This window comes from Bos indicus, chromosome 21 (genome assembly GCF_029378745.1).
Source record: "Bos indicus isolate NIAB-ARS_2022 breed Sahiwal x Tharparkar chromosome 21, NIAB-ARS_B.indTharparkar_mat_pri_1.0, whole genome shotgun sequence".
Taxonomy (NCBI): Eukaryota; Metazoa; Chordata; class Mammalia; order Artiodactyla; family Bovidae; genus Bos; species Bos indicus.
In genome coordinates this window covers 42,993,849-43,014,765 of record NC_091780.1, presented here as the reverse complement: position 1 = coordinate 43,014,765, position 20,917 = coordinate 42,993,849, and the positions used below count along the sequence as shown (strand labels likewise).

Here is a 20,917-nt window from a genome sequence, read left to right as displayed (position 1 = left end):
ACCACGCAAGTCCACCAACTTTGTGTTATTTACTGAACATCCTCATAAACTGTTTCACATCTCTCTCCTTCCCAGATTACTATGCACACACCCACAGATTCATGCCAAGACCCAGGTTTTTATCATGTTATTTCTTTGTTCGTAGGTGTCTGTATAACTACTGTATCAAGCCCAGACTCCTCCGAGGGATTTAAAATATTTGTGGCCCTTCAAAATGTGTCTCCTCTAAGTTCAATGACATATATCATTCATCATTCCTCGACTCCAGGGGAAAGCCCCTTCCATCTTTTATAATCAAAGCATCCTGTGCACAAGCTATCTCCCAGGCCTACACAAGGCAGCACAAAAAGTTATACCAGGAAACTGCACAACCTCCAAAGGTACCATTTGTATATAACCTGAACAACTATAGGTGGGCAGTCCTGAGCCTGGACTTCTCTACAGAATAATTTCTAGCTTAAAAAGTTGTCGTGAGAATTAAGAGAGAAACATTTACTTTTTCTGGATTCAGTTTTTCTTTTGTAGGTAAACACTGTTAATATAACAGTTAATATAACAGTTAATAAAACATAATATTTTGAGGCATTTCTTACAATTATGAGTATGGGTGTGTATTCATTCATTCATTTAATAAAAATTTTTTTGACCATATAGCATGTAGGATCGTAGTTCCCCAGCCAGGGATTGAACCAGTGCCCCCTGCATTGGAAGCACGGAATCTTAACCATGGACCCCCAGGGAAGTCCTAAGTAACGTAAAAGAGTACATCTAAAACATATGGGCTGGTGTCTGGCGTGGACTTATTACTTCCTTCCCAAAATTTTTACTTTTTTATAAGGTTTCTCAAACAGTCCATTCTAAAGATCAGTCCTGGGTGTTCTTTGGAAGGACTGATGCTGAAGCTGAAACTCCAATACTTTGGCCACCTCATGTGAAGAGTTGACTCATTGGAAAAGACTCTGATGCTGGGAGGGACTGGGGGCAGGAGGAGAAGGGGACGACAGAGGATGAGATGGCTGGATGGCATCACCAACTCAATGGACATGAGTTTGGGTGAACTCCGGGAGTTGGTGATGGACAGGGAGGCCTGGCACGCTGCGATTCATGGGGTCGCAAAGAGTCGGACACGAATGAGAGACTGAACTGAACTGAAGGTCACTTGGCAAACTGAAAAAGTTCAAAACAGTAATTTCATAGGAGTCTTTGCTCCTAAATAAGTGATTTTAAATCCCTTGCTGTCGATTTGGGAGGAAAGGAAAAATGGAACAAGCAAGACATATCCAAAAGCCCTCTGTTCAAAAGTGTCTCCTTTGAGGGTGGTCAGCTCTAGCCTGTGCACTGGAACCACTAGCGGAGACTTTAAAAGTACTGATGCCTAGGTCCAAACTCAGACTCTCATATCACTGTCTACAACAGGGCCTGGGAAATGGGCTTGTTAAAGCTTCCTAGGAGATTCTACTGCATACTGCTACTGCTACTGCTAAGTCGCTTCAGTCATGTCCGACTCTGTGCAACCCCAGAGACGGCAGCCCACCAGGCTCCCCTGTCCCTGCAATTCTCCAAGCAAGAACACTGGAGTGGGCTGCCATTTCCTTCTCCAATGCATGAAAGTGAAAAGTGAAAGTGAAGTTGCTCAGTCATGTCTGACTCCTAGTGACCCCATGGACTGCAGCCTGCCAGGCTCCTCCATCCATGGGATTTGCCAGGCAAGAGTACTGGAGTGGGGTGCCATTGCCTTCTCCCTCTACTGCATAAGCAAGGATGAAAAACACTCTCTCTACACGTGACATACCTGGAAATCAACTGATTAGTTAACATTTTTCGATAAAGGTGTTCATCTCTTGCTCCATCCACTTCCATGTTAGGATACTAGTAATTCACACCTTAGTATCAGTTCACTTTAATTAGATCACGTTTCCCTCTTTTGAGATGAAAACTTTGAAATGAAGAGAGTAGGCAAAGGAGCAACAACGGAGAGGAAAAACATCTCTCTATTGCATAATCTATGAATAACACTCCTACTCAAAGGAATTTCAGGATTTCATTAATGTCCCCATTTCTAAAACTTCACATTCCTACTTGTGATGAATCAAAATACAAAATATTTTAAATTAAGAAGAAGCTTAAAATACTAAGCTTCTTCTTAATTAAAAACATGAGCCCCCATCCTCACATCCATTCATCTCAACCATCTAGTACAAGAAAACCAGAACTAATATCTTATACTTTATATCCAATAAAATTTCTCACACCTATAGCAGGGTGTGAGGGTGTGAGGACACTGCACTCAAGTAGAAAGAATATTAGACTTGAGGCTCTGAAAGCTTGTTTGACTCCCAGGTCGATCACCTACTAACATTTCTGGGACTTAATTTCTTCATCTCTACTAGGGGATTAAGGTAAGGATTGAATAAAATACTGTAAGCAAAAACTCCTAGAACATATCAGGCATTCAGTAAATGCTATTGAACAAAAAACTCTCCAGGAAAGGGAAGAATTAACTCATATCCTACCTCTGGGCTGCCCCTAGAAATATCTAACTCCCTGAGATCATAAAAACTGATGGCTACTGTTGCTCAGTGATTGTTCATGCTGACATTATTTTAAAACTACTTTTTAAGCAACAGATCCCAATAACACTTCTCTAATCAAAATACTGGTTTCTTTAGATTTTTCTCATTGGACTCATTTCTAAATCCTTTAATGATATTTATTACTTTTCCTTAAACTCTGTTTTTATGGTTTCCTTCAAATTGGGAAGCCTGTGATAATTATCATTTTCCATTCTACTATTGCTAATTAAAAATTACACAGCTGGACAATCTAGTAAACTTGGTGGGCCACCTCAATAATTAGTCCTCCCATCCTCAACTCTAAATATGCAGGCACACGTGGCTAAGGTCCATACATAGCCAAAATCTTTCACAACATGTGTCACAAATAACTAAAGTTATTTTTTCCATGTCACCCTTCCCAAGACTTCCCAAGTCTTAACCAAGAATATTCATATGTATTATTAAATATGTTCTTGATGTGAGATTTTTAGATCTTCCAAAATCATCATGAAAAATATTAATCATGCAACTATCAAAAAGTATTTATTTAGCACTTAGAGTATGTGTGCAGGGGGTGGAGGTAATTACTCAACAACTAAGACTTTTTTTCACATAATTACATATCTAAAATTAGCCTTCTTGAACATTAAACACTCTTGTTCAATTCAGTTCAGTCACTCAGTCGTGTCCAACTCTTTACAACCTCATGGACTATAGCACGCCAGGCTTCCCTGTCCATCACCAACTCCCAGAGCTTACTCAAACTCATGTCCATTGAGTCGGTGATGCCATCCAACCATCTCATCCTCTGGCATTCCCTTCTCCTCCCACCTTCAATCTTTCCTAGCATCAGGGTCTTTTCAAATGAGTTAGTTCTTTGCATCAGGTAGCCAAAGTATTGGAGTTTCAACTTCAGCATCAGTTCTTCCAATGAATATTCAGGACCGATTTCCTTTAGGATGGACTGATTGGATCTCCTTGCAGTCCAAGGGACTCTCAAGAGTCTTCTCCAACACCACAGTTCAAAAGCATCAATCTTGTTACGTCATCCATTTTTCATGGTCAGTGATACCAACTGTCTTTATATAACCTAAGCACTAATAATAGGAAAACCTTTTCCACTGTTAATCATTTTACTGAAATCATACTTCCAGGACACTTGACAGCTAGTATTCATATTTCCTGAGAAGATACACCCTGAGGAAGACATATTAGCCGAAAGAAGATTCAAGCAACAAATCTGGGCTTTGGGAAAATAAAAAACTTCAACATCCTCATATCTACAAACAGAAATCAGCTTCGTTTTCTCACTTTCTGAGATTTGAATATGCTTTGGGGTTGTCATCTGATCCCATATAAATACCAAAAAAAAAAAATTAAGTTGCAAAAATTGGTACCAGGTTACCCTTACTTGCATAATAGATTGCACAATTAAAGTACATATCAAAGATATGAGGGGAAAAAGCAGTAACTATCAAACTGTTCTGGCATTGACTCAGAGAAAGACATAAATTATACATCATGACCAAGCATATATATATATATATAATGAAAGCCAAGTTTCACAAAATAGTATTTATCCTACTTTATGTAATTCTACTTCAGTTTCATCTCTTTAGTTCATTGAATTGATTTCACAACCACTAAGATGGCTGGATGGCATTGCTGACTCGATGGACGTGAATCTCAGTGAACTCCGGGAATTGGTGATGGACAGGGAGGCCTGGCGTGCTGCAATTCATGGGGTCGCAAAGAGTCGGACACGACTGAGCGACTAATCTGATCTGAACACACTGAGATATACTTTTTGAAAAACAGCCATCTAAAGAATGAAAGGGAAAATATTTACTCCTGGGGCAAATGTCTTTGCCCCAAAACAAAGACATTTGGTCTTTGATCTTAAACTAGTACTTATTTAACTTAAGATACGTTACAAAGAAAAAGAAATGCAAGAAGGCAAAGTGGTTGTCTGAGGAGACTTTACAAATAGCTGAGGAAAGAAAAGAAGCAAAAGGCAAAAGATAAAGGGAAAGATATACCCAAATGAATGCAGAGTTCCAGAGAATAGCAAGGCGAAATAAGGAGGCCTTCTTAAGTTAACAATGCAAAGAAATAAGAGGAAACCAATAAAATGGGAAAGACTAGAGATCTCTTCAAGAAAACTGGAGATATCCAGGGAACATTTCATGCAAGAATGGACCAAAGAGAGGACAGAAATGGTAAGGACCTAACAGAAGCAGAAGAGATTAAGAAGAGATGGCAAGAATACACACAGAAGAACTATGCAAAAAAGAAGTCTTAATGACCCAGATAACCATGATGGTGTGGTTACTCATCTATAGCCAGACATCCTGGAGTGTGAAGTCAAGTGGCCTTAAAGAAACATTATAATGAACAAAACTATTGGAGGTGATGGAATTCTAGCTGAGCTATTTAAAATCCTAAAAGATGATGCTGTTAAAGTGATGCACTCAATAGGCCAGCAAATTTGGAAAACTCAGCAGTGGCCACAGGACTGAAAAATGTCAGTTTTCATTCCAATCTCAAAAAAGGGCAGTGCCAAAGAATATCCCAACTACTGTATAATTGCACTCATTTCACATGTTAATAAAGTTATGCTCAAAATCCTTCAAGGTAGGCTTCAGCAAGACGTGAACAATGAACTTCCAGCTGTACAAGCTGGGTTTAGAAAAACCAGAGATCAAATTGCTATCATCTGCTGGATCATGGAGAAGGCAAGAGAATTCCAGAAAAATATCTACATCTGCTTCATTAACTACGGAAAAACCTTTGACTGTGTAATCACAACAAACTGTGGAAAATTCCTAAAGAGATGAGAATACCAGACCACCCTACCTGTCTCCAGAGAAACTTCTATCTAGGTCAAGAAGCAACAGTTAGAACTTTACATGCAACAACCAACTGGTTCAAAACTGGGAAAGGAGTATGTCAAGGCTGCATATTGTCACCCTGCTCATTTAACTTCTATGCAGAGTCCATCATGCAAAATGCTGGGCTGGATGAATCACAAGCTGGAATCAAGATTGCCAGGAGAAATACCAACAACCTCAGATATGCAAATGACACCACTCTAATGGAGGAAGGTGAAGAGGAACTAAAGAGCCTCTTGATGAGGGTGAAAGAGGAGAGTGAAAAGCTGGCTTAAAACTCAATATTCAAAAAATAAGATTGTGGCATCTGTTCCCATCACTTCATGGCAAAATGAAGGGGAAAAAGTGGAAGCATTGACAGATTTTATTTTCTTGGGCTCCAAATCACTGTGGATGGTGACTGCAGCCATGAAATTAAAAGGCAACTGCTGCTTGGAAGGAAAGCTATGACAAACCAAGACAGTGTATTAGAAGGCAAGAGACATCATTTCACTGACAAAGGTCTGTATAGGCAAAGCTATAGTTTTTCCAGTAGTCATGTACAGATGTGAGAGCTCGACCATAAAGAAGGCTGAGTGCCCATGATTTGATGCTTTCATATTGTGGTCCTGGAGAAGACTCTTGAGAGTCTCATGGACTGCAAGGAGATCCAACCAGTCAATCCTAAAGGAAATCAACCCTGAATACTCATTGGAAGACTGTTGCTGAAGCTGAAACTCCAATCCATTGGACACCTGACTGCAAAGAGCTGACTCACTGAAAGAGACCCTGATGCTGGTAAAGACTGAAGGCAAAAGGAGAAGGGGGTGGCAGAGGATGAGATAGTTTGATAGCATCACTGACTTAATGGACATGAATATAAGCAAACTCCAGGGCTTCCCTGATGGCTCAGATGGTAAAGAATCTGCCTACAATGTGGGAGACCTGGGTTCTATCCCTGAGTCAGGAAGATCCCCTGGAAGATGGTATGGCAATCCAGTACAGTATTCTTGCCTGGAGAATCCCCATGGACAGAGGAGCCTGACAGGCTACAGTCCATGGGGATGCACAGAGTCAGACACAACTGAAACGAGTAAGTGGCAGGAGATAGTGGAGGAAAGAGGAGCGTTGTGTGCTACAATCCATGGGGTTGCAAAGAGCTGGACACAACTTGGTGACTGAACAACAAAATATTACAAACTGAAAACTACTTAAAAATCTTTTAATTGAATATTTCACACAGTTTATTAAGATCAGATCCTCTAAGCCCTAAACTATGATGTCAGAAGTTTAGTTCCACTCAGAGTTCCTGTTATAAAGAATTTATGAAACGCCTGTGGTGTGTTTTGGATGTACCCAAGAGTTCACCCTGGCTGTTGCTCACTGTTCCAGCCAGTAGACTCCACAACTGCCACCTTAGTACAACCTCTGCCATCATAGGCAGAGCCTGTTATGCTTCCGTGGTAAGCGAAAGAGAATATTCTTTCCCTCTATATCTGTGGAGCAAGGGGAGGAGAGAAGCCCAAGCACCCAGGCACAGAGACAGCTGAGACAGGTCCTCCAAGTTATACCCACAGCCTTTTCCCTTCCCTGGGTACCCATGCTGCCAGGTGGTGGCTGCTTAAGATGGGTTCTAGGACTGAGAACACACTTTACCACAACCATACTCCCTCCCTGCTCTGGGGAAGATTCCTTGCCCCATAATGAAGGTGAATCCCCTTCCAGGAGTTCATCATCCCAGGACTTCCATTGTCTTCAGTTCGTCAGGTACATCTGATATGAGAATCCCAGCTGTAGAGAGGATCCAAGCCTTTTCCCCAGTAAGCCCTCCAGGCCCTCCATGTGAGTCACTGCGTATCTAGATTTAATTCCACATGTCAGGCACAATCTCAGTCTGGATATAGCCCAGTCAGAACATCTTATAAACACAGTACCTACTCAGTGTTCTAACTTTGAGAATCTTAAGTGTGTTATTTAGGGAGCTGATTCCAGTAAAGTCACTTCAAGACTTTCACTTGTCATCCAGCCACATCTTTTAGTCTAAGCTTGTCTCTTTCCTGCTATCATGCTTCCAGGAATATAAATAATATTCTAAGATGACTGTTAATCAGGAAGCATAGTTATCTACACTTATTTAGCACCCAAATATATTCATTCAGAGCAGAAATTTCAGTTAAGAGTCAAACCCTTTTAAGGTTCTTGTTCTGGTTTTCCTGCAGAGAACAGCCTCCGAATCCAAAGGAATGGGGGTGGGATGGAGGGGTGGGGGAGAATTTCTAAAAATGGTTCAGCTTGCCTCTCATATTTCTTCCTTAAGTATTGTATCTGGAAGCTAAGAAGCAAAATTTGTGGATTACATATTTTAATCTTAAGGTGAGACATTTTTAATTCACCCTCTAGAACAATAACCACCACCCCCTCCCATTTTGGGGACTTTAGTGGTTTTTAGTTCATCCTAAGGCTGAAACTCCAGTACTTTGGCCACCTCATGAGAAGAGTTGACTCATTGGAAAAGACTCTGATGCTGGGAGGGATTGGGGGCAGGAGGAGAAGGGGACGACAGAGGATGAGATGGCTGGATGGCATCACTGACTCGATGGACGTGAGTCTGAGTGAACTCTGGGAGTTGGTGATGGAAAGGGAGGCCTGGTGTGCTGCGATTCATGGGGTCGAAAAGAATCGGACACGACTGAGTGACTGATCTGATCTGATCTGATCTGAAGGGTTATAATAAAACTTCCCCTAAGAACTTGGAAATAGGTTGGTAAGAGTAGTCTCTGATTAATAAACTTTCAGATCAACACAATGACCAGAAGAGAAGTTTAGTTACCTTTAAAGAAAAAGAATTGTTCAGGCCCTCTAGTTTATTGACTGAAATCCTTACCAAAGGAGGAGTCAAACTGAAAGTGGGTTGGGAGGAAGACCAATACAGCTACCTATAGAAAGAATAGACTCTCCCAGGCAGACTCCCCAGACAAGATCTCCAAGATTCCTGAATTACTCACAGACTCTCCCCCATGGGAGAGTACTGTCCCAAACGCATTTGGGCCTGAGTCATCCAAGGCCATTGTCTTAATTCAATCCTCACCAAGCAGGCTTCCTGCTTGTTAATTCCAGAGCAAGCCTGCCTACAGGGAGAGAAGGCACTGACCATACAGATTTGGACTTATTGTACAGGAGACAATTGCATCAGAGAAGGCAATGGCACCCCACTCCAGTACTCTTGTCTGGAAAATCCCATGGATGGAGGAGCCTGGTAGGCTGCAGTCCATGGGGTCATGAAGAGTCAGACACGATTGAGCGACTTCCCTTTCATTTTTCACTTTTATGCACTGGAGAAGGAAATGGCAACAGACTCCAGTATTCTTGCCTCGAGAATCCCAGGGATGAGGGAGCCTGGTGGGCTGCCATCTCTGGTGTCGCACAGAGTCGGACATGACCGAAGTGACTTAGCAGTAGTAGTACAGGAGACAGGGATCAAGACCATCCCCATGGAAAAGAAATGCAAAAAAGCAAAATGGCTGTCTGGGGAGGCCTTACAAATAGCTGTGAAAAGAAGAGAAGCGAAAAGCGAAGGAGAAAAGGAAAGATATAAGCATCTGAATGCAGAGTTCCAAAGAATAGCAAGAAGAGATAAGAAAGCCTTCTTCAGCGATCAATGCAAAGAAATAGAGGAAAACAACAGAATGGGAAAGACCAGGCAATGGCACCCCACTCCAGTACTCTTGCCTGGAAAATCCCATGGATGGAGGAGCCTGGTAGGCTGCAGTCCATGGAGTCGCTAGGAGTTGGATACGACTGAGCGACTTCCCTTTCACTTTTCACTTTCATGCATTGGAGAAGGAAATGGCAACCCACTCCAGTGTTCTTGCCTGGAGAATCCCAGGGATGGGGGAGCCTGGTGCGCTGCCATCTAAGGGGACACACAGAGTCAGACACGACTGAAGAGACTTAGCAGCAGCAGCAGCAGAGATCTCTTCAAGAAAATTAGAAATACCAAAGGAACATTTCATGCAAAGATGGGCTCGATAAAGGACAGAAATGGTATGGACCTAACAGAAGCAGAAGATATTAAGAAGAGGTGGCAAGAATACACAGAAGAACTGTACAAAAAAGATCTTCATGACCCAGATAATCATGATGGTGTGATCACTCACCTAGAGCCAGACATCCTGGAATGTGAAGTCAAGTGGGTCTTAGAAAGCATCACTACGAACAAAGCTAGTGGAGGTGATAGCATTCCAGTTGAGCTATTTCAAATCCTGAAAGATGATGCTGTGAAAGTGCTGCACTCAATGTGCCAGCAAATTTGGAAAACTCAGCAGTGGCCACAGGACTGGAAAAGGTCAGTTTTCATTCCAATCCCAAAGAAAGGCAATGCCAAAGAATGCTCAACTACTGCACAATTGCACTCATCTCACACACTAGTAAAGTAATGCTTAAAATTCTCCAAGTCAGGCTTCAGCAATACGTGAACCATGAACTTCCAGATGTTCAAGCTGGTTTTAGAAAAGGCAGAGGAAGCAGAGATCAAATTGCCAACATCCGCTGGATCATCGATAAAGCAAGAGAGTTCCAGAAAAACATCTATTTCTGCTTTATTGACTATGCCAAAGCCTTTGACTGTGTGGATCACAATAAACTGTGGGAAATTCTGAAAGAGATGGGAATATCAGACCACCTGACCTGCCTCTTGAGAAATCTGTATGCAGGTCAGGAGGCAACAGTTAGACTGGACATGGAACAACAGACTGGTTCCAAATAGGAAAAGGAGTACATCAAGGCTGTATATTGTCACCCTGCTTATTTAACTTATATGCAGAGTACACCATGAGAAATGCTGGACTGGAAGAAACAAGCTGGAATCAAGATTGCCGGGAGAAATATCAATAACCTCAGATATGCAGATGACACCACCCTTATGGCAGAAAGTGAAGAGGAACTAAAAAGGCTCTTGATGAAAGTGAAAGTGGAGAGTGAAAACGTTGGCTTAAAGCTCAACATTCAAAAAACAAAGATCATGGCATCCGGTCCCATCACTTCATGGGAAATAGTGGAAACAGTATCAGACTTTATTTTTTGGGCTCCAAAATCACTGCAGATGGTGACTGCAGCCATGAAATTTGCAGCCATGAAATTAAAAGATGCTTACTCCTTGGAAGGAAAGTTATGACCAACCTAGATAGCATACTCAAAAGCAGAGACATTGCTTTGCCAACAAAGGTCCATCTAATGAAGGCTATGGTTTTTCCTGTGGTCATGTATGGATGTGAGAGTTGGACTGTGAAGAAGACTGACCGCTGAAGAATTGATGCATTTAAACTGTGGTGTTGGAGAAGACTCTTGAGAGTCCCTTGGACTGCAAGGAGATCCAACCAGTCCATTCTGAAGGAGATCAGCCCTGGGATTTCTTTGGAAGGAATGATGCTAAAGCTGAAGCTCCAGTACTTTGGCCACCTCATGCAAAGAGTTGACTCATTGGAAAAGACTCTGATGATGGGAGTGATTGGGGGCAGGAGGAGAAGGGGACAACAGAGGATGAGATGGCTGGATGGCATCACTGACTCGATGGACGTGAGTCTGAGTGAACTCTGGGAGTTGGTGATGGACAGGGAGGCCTGGCGTGCTGTGATTCATGGGGTCGCAAAGAGTCTGACACGACTGAGCGACTCAACTGAAATGAAGTGATCCAACCACATATACGAACCGAGCTACCCAAAGATGCCCAGCCCTTGCCCTAGGCAACTGGGATACAGTGGAGAATTATACATTTGAGGTCCCTGGAACTAATACAAACAAATAAATAAGGAAATTAAAGCTAATGATAAGAACTATTACCAAAAATAAGCTGAATAGTGGACTAGATAATTGCTGGGGGAGGAGATGAGTGTTTTAAGAATAGGGATCAGGAATAGCTTCTTTGAGAAAGTGACATTTAATATAAAATCAGAGGGTGAACCCCACTCTGAACATTTTCCAAAAGCATGTCCCAGCTAATGTAAGTTATATATCAACAGGATGGTAGAGAAGACCATGACGACAAGATTTAGAACAATCAGTGTGAAAGGGAGTTTGAGGTGTGTAGACAAGTTAGGTGAGGGTAACTCCTTTTTCTGTGCTTGCCTTTCACCAACCATAGCAGGGGTCCCAGCTCACTCCCAAACCCTGCTCAACCCTCTCCCAGGTTTGTGCCTCCAGATATCAGAACTGGACCATGCCTCTGGCTCACTGTTTGATGAGGATCCAGAATCTACCAGATCAAGCTAGAGGATGAGCATTTCTAGGCAGAGGACACAGGAAAAGCTATGAGGCAAGAACCAGCCTAACATTTCTTTGGAACTTTCAATCTGCTTGGAGCTTTATAAACAAGGGGAAAGTAACAGGAGACACAGATAGAGAAGCAGGCAAAGATAGAGCCACAGGAAGAGAGCTGGATTTTATTACAAGCCAACAGGGAGCAAGGAGTCACATGACCGATTTACATGTTCACAAGATCTCATGGCTGCTATGCAGAGAATAAACTGCAACACAGTAGAAGAGGCTCTAAAAGTAGCCCAGGCAAGCAGCAACATGACTTGACCCAGCTGGCAGCAGTAGTATAGGGAGAAGTGAATGGATCTAGGGCATATTTTGAAGATGGATCCCTAGAACTTTTAACAGACATATATGTGGGGTGTGGAGTCATGTTTTGGCTTGGCAAAAAAAGGGGTGCCTTTTACTGAAATTGGGAAGACAGCACTGGGGAGGCATTCAGGGCTTTTCAATGAGCATATCGGTTTGAGATGCTCACTAGAGACATAAGATGTCTGTTAGGAAGTTGGGGCTCCTAGAAAATGTTGTGATGGATATACATAAATTGAGAAATTATCTGTGCCTAGATGGCTGGACCATAAAGAAGACTGAGCACTGAAGAATTGATGCTTTGGAATTGTGGTGATGGAGAAGACTCTTGAGAGCCCCTTGGGCTGCAAGGAGATCAAATCAGTCAATCCTAAAGGAAATCAACCCTGAATATTCATAGGAAGGACTGATGCTGAAGCTCCAACACTTTGGCCACCTGATGTGAAGAGACAACTCATTGGAAAAGACCCTGTTGCTGGGAAAGATTAAAAACAAAACAAAAGAGGGTGGCAGAGGATGAGATGGTTAGATAGTATCACTGACTCAAAGGACATGAATTTGAGCAAACTCTGGGAGGACAGAGGAGGCTGGCATGCTGCAGTCCGTGGGGTGCAAAGAGTCAGACATGACTTAGCAACTGAACAACAACAAGACGGTCCTTAAAGCCACGGTATTCCCATCCTTGTGATTTTTTTTTCACTGTATAATAAATAAACTGAATAATTCACCAAGGCATAAAGACAAATTGGGATGCCCCACAGCAGATGGCTGGCTTTGCCCCCGGGCTGGGCCTGCCTGTCTGGTTTGCGTGCACCTAACTTAAGAGCTCGTAGAAGGCGATGCCACCCCACTCCAGTACTCTTGCCTGGAAAATCCCATGGACGGAGGAGCCTGGAAGGCTGCAGTCCATGGGGTCGCAAAGAGTCGGACACGACTGAGCAACTTCACTTTCACTTTTCACTTTCATGTATTGGAGAAGGAAATGGCAACCCACTCCAGTGTTCTTGCCTGGAGAATCCCAGGGACGGGGGAGCCTGGTGGGCTGCTGTCTATGGGGTCGCACAGAGTTGGACACGACTGAAGCGACTTAGCAGCAGCAGCAGCAGCACCAACTTAAGAGCTGCTTCTACAAGATGTCTTGCTATGATTCCACATATAAAATTCTGTGACCCAGAGCCCTTTTTTCTTGGGGATCCAGTGTGGAAATCTGAAGAATGACATGTATTTAAAATATTTTTAAATGCATCTAAATGCTTATTTGGTTGATTAAAAAAAGTATTACACAGAGGGGAAACTTAAATAAGTAGGAGACCAAAACTAAACTCTTGTGTCGATAGGGCCATAGCTCACTCATCAGAGCTCTTTGACTTTGGGTTCAAGGCAGAAGAGCTCTATTATTAGACTTATTATTAGAAAATTCTGTTAGTATAATATTCAGAGACTGTTGGTTAAGTCACCCGATAAACTAAGCATCAAAGAAAGTAATAATAGAACTCCTAGAATTAAGTTAACATAAGACAATTTCACTTTACCCCTTAAAATGTTATTAACTACTCTGTGACCACTGTGTTGACTTCCTGCTCAAGGGCTCCATTCTCAGCAGGGCAGACAGACCACACAGTGGGACAGAGCTAGATGGAGGCAGGAAGAGTGAGTGAGAAGGTAATAGGCAGTTCCATTGAGAAAAAGTAAACTGCCCTACAGGGGATTTCTCAACAGTGAACAAAATCCTGGTTGACATACAAAACTTCATGTTCCATATGGAATGAAAATTTAAGTTTTTACCTACGCACTATTGATACAATTAAATGTTGTTAGTTGACACATTGTTTTTAGATGCCCTTAGCATTTTTAGTCAGAGAAGGGGATGCCACCCCACTCCAGTACTCTTGCCTGGAAAATCCCATGGACAGAGGAGCCTGGTAGGCTTCAGTCCATGCGGTCGCGAAGTCAGACACGACTGAGTGACTTCCCTTTCACTTTTCACTTTCATGCATTGGAGAAGGAAATGGCAACCCACTCCAGTGTTCTTGCCTGGAGAATCCCAGGGACGGGAGAGCCTGGTGGGCTTCCGTCTATGGGGTCGCACAGAGTCGGACACGACTGAAGTGACTTAGCAGCAGCAGCAGCATTTTTAGTGGAGTCTTCTAAGGAGATTTCCATCCCCCCATTCTCATTTATCATTTACCACATTTTCTGTGTAAATCTGAAAGATTCTGTGCTTAATTGGGCTTCCCTGGGGGGCTGCTGTCTATGGGGTCACACAGAGACGGACATGACTGACACAATTTAGCAGCAGCAGCAGGTGGCTCAAACAGCAAAGAACCCTCCTGCAATGTGGGAGCCCTGGGTTCGATACCTGGGTTGGGAAGATCTCATTTTAGAGAGCAACAGTTAACTTTCCTTGCAAACTCAATCCTGCATTTCCTCATGGGAGTCACAGAAGAAGTGCAACATTAGCAGGAACAGAGGAGAGTAGGATTGCTGAGGAGCCCCCGATTTCCTTCTATCTCCAATCTGGAGGAGCTAGAGGGCTAGTGGTGGTGGTGGTTTAGGCACTAAGTTGTGTTCGACTCTTGCAACTCCATGGACTGTAGCCTGCCAGGCTCTTCTGTCCTTGGGATTCTCTAGGCAAGAATACGGGAGTGGGTTGCCATTTCCTTCTCTAGCTAGAGGGCTGCTCCTCTGATTAAAGGGACTGTGCAGCAGGACACACCACACTCTGCTGCCACAGGGGGAAGACCAGCCAGCTGGCACTCCAGTAAAGCTTGTTCCCAGCTGTCTCTGATACCCTTTTGGTGCTTTCTCCTTCCTAAGAACCTATAGAAAGAAGATCACCCCACCTGCTCAGCCTGGGAGAGGCCAAGACACCTTGGCATTCTGGCCTTTTTGTTTTTTCTCTCTAAAACCCCTCCCCTTCCCTTTCTTGAAAACTCTCTCTTTTGGAGTAGCTGGGTCCCAGATTTGCTGAGCCAGTCTGAGGAGGCTGAGCTAGATCAGCTCCAGGATTTGGGGCACCTGTGCTCCCTCAACTGTCCTTTCCCCTCACGATGATGGCTGCATCTGATAAGTCACTTAAGCATTAAGATCCAAGAATCTGTTTGGTCTTTGGTTGTAGATCATTTGATATGAACCAGTTCAGGCAGAGGAATTCTCCTTAGGATCTCACCTAACTGACTAGAAAATTACATTGGGGTTTGGGGCCAATGCCCTGCTGCTGCTGCTACTGCTGCTAAGTCGCTTCAGTCGTGTCTGACTCTGTGTGACCCCATGGACTGCAGCCTACCAGGCTTCTCCGTCCATGGGATTCTCCAGGCAAGAACACTGGAGTGGGTTGCCATTTCCTTCTCCAATGCATGAAAATGAAAAGTGAAAGGGAAGTCGCTCAGTCGTGTCCGACTCTTTTCGACTCCATGGACTGCAGCCTACCAGTCTCCTCCATCCATGGGATTTTCCGGGCCAATGCCCTAATTGGTTATAAATCTGCCTTGCTTTTTTGCCCACCATTGACCTGAGCGTGTATTTCCCTTGGGAACCTGGAAGAGAGAAGAGGCCGTCAGAGGGCAAGATTCCCTGTATCTTGAGATCCCCAGGCCAAAATCTCTATTAATAGCACTCTTTACTAGCATCTCCATTTCATTATTATCAACAGTCAGGCTTCTGAAGGGCTCAAGAAGTTACACACATTCTTTTAATGTTTGAACTTTAGATGAGTTGTTATAAAAGCACCTTTGTTCTGCATGATGCATTGTACCTGGATGAAAGAACTCATTCTAAAAGGAAAACACTGCCCTCCCCCACCATGCCAGAATCCATGGTTTGCCACAAAGGCAGCATGGACTTCAACAGGAGGTAGTAATCACATACATATACAATCGGCTCAGTTTGACTTTTTTTTTTTTTTTTTAATCTATGAGAGTCTTTAGTAAACCTTTTGTAATATTTTTATTCTTTACTACTGATTTCTATGGCATCGCACAAAAATGCCCCCCTGCTTTCCTCATTTCTCTGCATTATCCCCTGAGGTCAGTTTTATTTTAGGTGCTCAGTTCACAAAGTAAAACCAGGAAAGAAATCTGCCCATGTTTAGCTACAAAAATAATAGTTTCAAACCTGTTGTTCTGATTTCCTTCTTGGATGCTTTCTCATCGAGAATTACAGAACTCAGGCTCTAGTTACCGCAGCCACCTTCAGACTTCTGTCTGGAATGGACCTGAGCCCAGAGACCGTCCTTACCTTTAGTTGAACTAGATGCACATCCACATGCTTGCTGTCTGAGTCCTGCTGGACTGAATAGGTTAGGTCTCGGACCCTCTCCGAGGTCATCCGGAGCCAGGTCTCAATCTCAGGTAAGTGGAGGACAATCTTCCAGTCGGCTCCTGTATGCAATGGGGGAGGCTTTTCGTACTGCTGGTCGGGATCCATGCCTCTCATCACCTCTTCTCCTCCACCCTGCTCCACAGTAGGCGTCAAGTTGATGGCCATGGGTGAAGCATCAGTGGCCATGGGATCCAGGTCCTGTGACCTCAGAGGGGAAAGTGTCACGCTCATGGTTAACATGGAGAAGTCTAAACCTTACTTCTTTCCAAAACAGCTGAAAGGCAAGAGGAAAGAAGAGAGCAAAAGTCAGACAAGATTGCCAAATAAAGGAATGATACTTCACAGAAGAAACAAGATTTCTAAATTAAGCCAGCTTTCTAAATTAAGAAACCACAGCTCATAACAAAAACAGAAAGAGGTGCTTTGAGTTTCTACCAACTAGACCCAAGATTCAGCATAAAACAGGAACACAAAACTGATGGTATTGCCTACCCCAACATCCATTCTTTTCTTACTCCTTAATAAAATCCTAGTTTTCAGTTGTGTATACATTTGCCAAGAATTTAAAACTACATTCCCTGCCTCCATCGGAGCTTGCTGTGGTCATGTGGCTAAGTTCTGACCAATGAAATGCATGGTTTCTTTTAAGATAAAGTTGATTAGTTTACTAATGATCTAACTATGTCATTTATCTTTTTTCTGTAACCAATTTGACATAAAATAACAGCTCAGGATCTTATACTTTAAACATTTTTAATAGACATTATTTTTAGTTTCAGGAAAAACTTCTACTCGGGGCAATGGGTTCCTTGTCCTTTTCTAAGTCTTTTTCTAGTTCTATGCATTCAAGTCAGTTTATAACCTCATTTCCCCATAGATGAAAGGCAGCTGATCAAAATATGAAATGTGATTATAATAAAGTAGCTATATTTCTTTATATGCTTAAGATTAACTTAATAACAAAAACAAAATTATTTTACCTATAAACATGGAGAGGGAATAAACAAAAAAGTTCCCAGTTTGACTTGGAATATGTAACATTCCATATAGGAATGAGCACAGGGAATAAAAGGACTTATTGAAATGACAAAAGCCTTAAGAATAAGTTATTCTTATGACATATTATTTCAGAAGCTTTCTAAAGCATACTCCCTCTCCCAATTTCTTGATTTTTAAAATTACATGATAAGGAGGTTTGCAGATGAATTTTTGAAAACAAAGTTATTTGCAAAGAGCAAAATATTATGTTATAAGGTAAGTTTATCACATTGGTACCTGCCTCAGAGAATCGTTTTAGGCTTCAACAGCTTTCCTACACCTGATTGCAAGAGGGAGAAATCCACACCCCATATTTTTAACCACTCTCACATGCAGCCTTTAAAATAACAATAATACTAGACTTGACTGTTTTTAAAAAACTAACAGAATCCTGCTCAAATTCTTCCAGAAAATTGCAGAAGAAAAGGTCTCCATCACCCTGATACCAAAACCAGACAAAGATGCCACAAATAAAGAAAACAATAGGCCAGTATCACTAATGAACATAGATGCAAAACTCTTCAACAAAATTCTAGCAAACAGAATCCAGCAACACATTAAAAGGATCATATATAGTGATCAAGTGGGCTTTATCCCAGGGGTGCAAGGATTCTTCAATATACAGAAATCAATCAACGTGACACACCATCTTAACAAATTGAAAGATAAAAACATATAATCACCTCAATACATGCAGAGAAAGCTTTTGACAAAATTCAATACCCATTTATGATTAAAAAAACCCCAAAACTCCCCAGAAAGTAGGCACAGAAGAAACTACCTCAACATAGTAAAGGCCGTATGTGACAAACCCACAGCAAACATTATTCTCAATGCCAAAAACTTAAAGCATTTCCTCTAAGATCAGGAACAAGACAAGGGTACCCACTCTCACTACTATTACTCAACATAGTTTTGGAAGTCCTAGCCACAGCCATCAGAGAAGAAAAAGAAATAAAAGGAATGCAGATTTATAAAAGACGAAGTAAAACTCTCACTGTTTACAGATGACATAATACTATACGTAAAAAGCCTTTAAAAATGCCACTAGAAAATTACTAGAGCTAATCACTTAATATAATTAAGTCATAGGATATAAAAGTAATACACAAAATCCCTTGTATTCATATACACTAACAATGAAAAATCAGAGAGAAATTAAGGAAAAATCAATTAGAAGATATCAAAATTTCACTGAGAGGGATAAAACTCCAGAAGAGTGAGCTTTTTTATGTTCAGTCACTCAGTTGTGTCTGACTCTTTGCAACTCCTTAAACTGTAGCCTACCTGGCTCTTCTGTCCATGTGATTTTCCAGGCAAGAATACTGGAGTGGAAATACTGGAGTGGAGAAGGAAGTGCCATTCCTTTCTCCAGGGGATCTTCCCAACCCAAGGATCCAATCCAGGTCTCCTGTATTGCAGGCAGATTCTTTACCATCTGAGCTACCAGGTAATGTGTATTATTTACACCAGATACGTCAGTAAGACTTTCCAGAGGAATAAATATGGAAGATTCTTCCTTCTGGAAGTTTGCATATTAAGACTGATAACACAGATGTAGTTATATATGTAAAGGACAAATAGAATAGATTAAAACAAATAAAAACATTAAAGAAAAATGTATTAACACCTTATGTGCATCACACACAAGTAACGGGCAAAGAAACCTTATAATCAAGCTGCAAAAGCAAAATTTTCCTGTATCTACCCTGTGACTCAGATGTTAAAGAATCTGCCTGCAATGCAGGAGACCCAGATTCGATCCCTGGGTCAGGAAGATCCCCAGGAGAAGGAAATGGCTACTCACTCCAGTATTCCTGCCTGGAGAATTTCATGAACAGTAAAGCCTGGCAGGCTACTGTCCATGGGGTTGCAAAGAGTCGGACATACTTGAGCCACTAACACTTTTCAAAAAATTTCAACCTGCATGGGATGTTTCTATATTTAATTGATCAAACTGTAAAGAGAATTCCCATAACCCAGTAAAGCAAAGCAATACTTTACTTGAAGTATATTTCAACTTCTGTCTATTTGCTTTCCCTCACATACCAGCTTTGCCCCTGGGGAAGGAATACTGTATGTGTCATAACAGCAGAGCAAGCCCAGGAAGTGGCATAAAATTGATTAATTACCCATTTTCTTGGGAACTAATTACAATAAACATTTAATTTTCAATTCCAGTAGTTCACACTAAATGTACCACCCATGGATAACCACCCTCTATTTCTGATTTTCACAAAATTACATCTGATTTCCAAGATAAATTAGTACTTAAAGGAAAACTGCCTCATATTGTAGAGATCTACAATAACAATCTTCATGTGCATTTTTCCTGCCCTTATCTCAACTACTCAAGCTTGCTTTGCCATCGAATTAATTACTCTATTTGAATGCAAACAAATAGTAGGAAATTCAGCACAACTCTATACATCCTTTCAAATTCTAAGTTTTGTATTTTTGTTTTACAGGGGTTCATGCAATAAGATTCCTTTCCAGTCACAGATAAATTTGAGGGGGCGTGGGGGGAAGTCAATAGACCACAACTTCTGAAGATGCAAATGAAGCACTGATTCAAGTATATACGGATACCTACGCAGTTATAACTCTGGCTCTAAAGCTGTACGAGAGGAGTGATCAACCAGTTTTTTGGAACCCAATGACCTCCTGTTCCCCTCCCCCATCAAATGCTTATCTGTGGTCACCTTTCCAGCATTAGAGATAATACCACCTTTATCCCAGCTGCTGTTAAAAATAACATAGATCAAATCCTTTCCTTTCCACAAATCCATAGAAGATTCAACATTTAAAATGCAAAAGGCAAAAGCAGTAAGGATTTTAAAACTTTAAAAAAAATTTTTTGTGGGAAGGTTTTTCTCACCACACTCTATTTCTCATCCTACAGAAACTGAAGAAACATGCCATGAATTGCTCACTAACAAGGACTGCTGCTGCTCAGGACCTCCCTGACAGTCCACAAGTTTTCAGTCGAAACCTGACGTTAGCAGAATATATTCAACATGAATAAGACATTTAAATAAGGAGTGTGTTCTTTGACCAAAGTAGGAAGCAAAAAATGCAGCTACACACGCATCAAAACTGCCCACGTCTTTCTCCTATCCCTTGTGATTTCTTCTGTTAAATAAAAGAACAGAAAAGCCAGAAATCTGCTGCTGTACTCACTGTAAATGCTTTTGTCCCTAAAGGTCCTTCAGGATTAAGTGCCTGGCTCCTCCTCCTCTCCCCACTCGGGTTCTCTTCTTATAGCCAAACAAGATAAAGGCCCCTATCAGGGCTGCTTCATGCCAGCAGGACACTGGCGAGCCTGTAGAGGACCAGCTTCAAGCACTCTTAGTGCCCTAAATCTCCAGCAGAGAGAGGGCTACTGCACTGTCCCTATTTGGAAGCTAATGTATAAGCTCCAGTCCTGTGCAGTCATAGGCTGGCCTTTTGCGAACAAGCAGTGATAAGGGTGCTGAGAAAAAGGAGGCAGTTGCCAAAACAAGGATCACTATG

General features: G+C 42.0%; 1 protein-coding gene across 4 annotated transcripts in view; it reads right to left on the bottom strand.

Moving 5' to 3' along the window:
* Nucleotides 1–20,917, bottom strand: part of AKAP6 (A-kinase anchoring protein 6) — a 501,454-nt gene that overhangs the window by 372,141 nt on the left and 108,396 nt on the right. For 2 of the 4 annotated variants that reach the window (XM_070775437.1, XM_019983407.2), the window contains exon 2: nucleotides 16,283–16,640. In XM_070775437.1, the coding sequence (XP_070631538.1) occupies nucleotides 16,283–16,606 (324 nt within the window). In that variant the 5' untranslated portion in view covers nucleotides 16,607–16,640. Of the gene's footprint in view, nucleotides 1–16,282; nucleotides 16,641–16,858; nucleotides 16,877–20,584; nucleotides 20,715–20,917 lie in introns of those variants that run through there. The other 2 variants (XM_070775438.1, XM_070775439.1) reach the window with 2 other exon arrangements.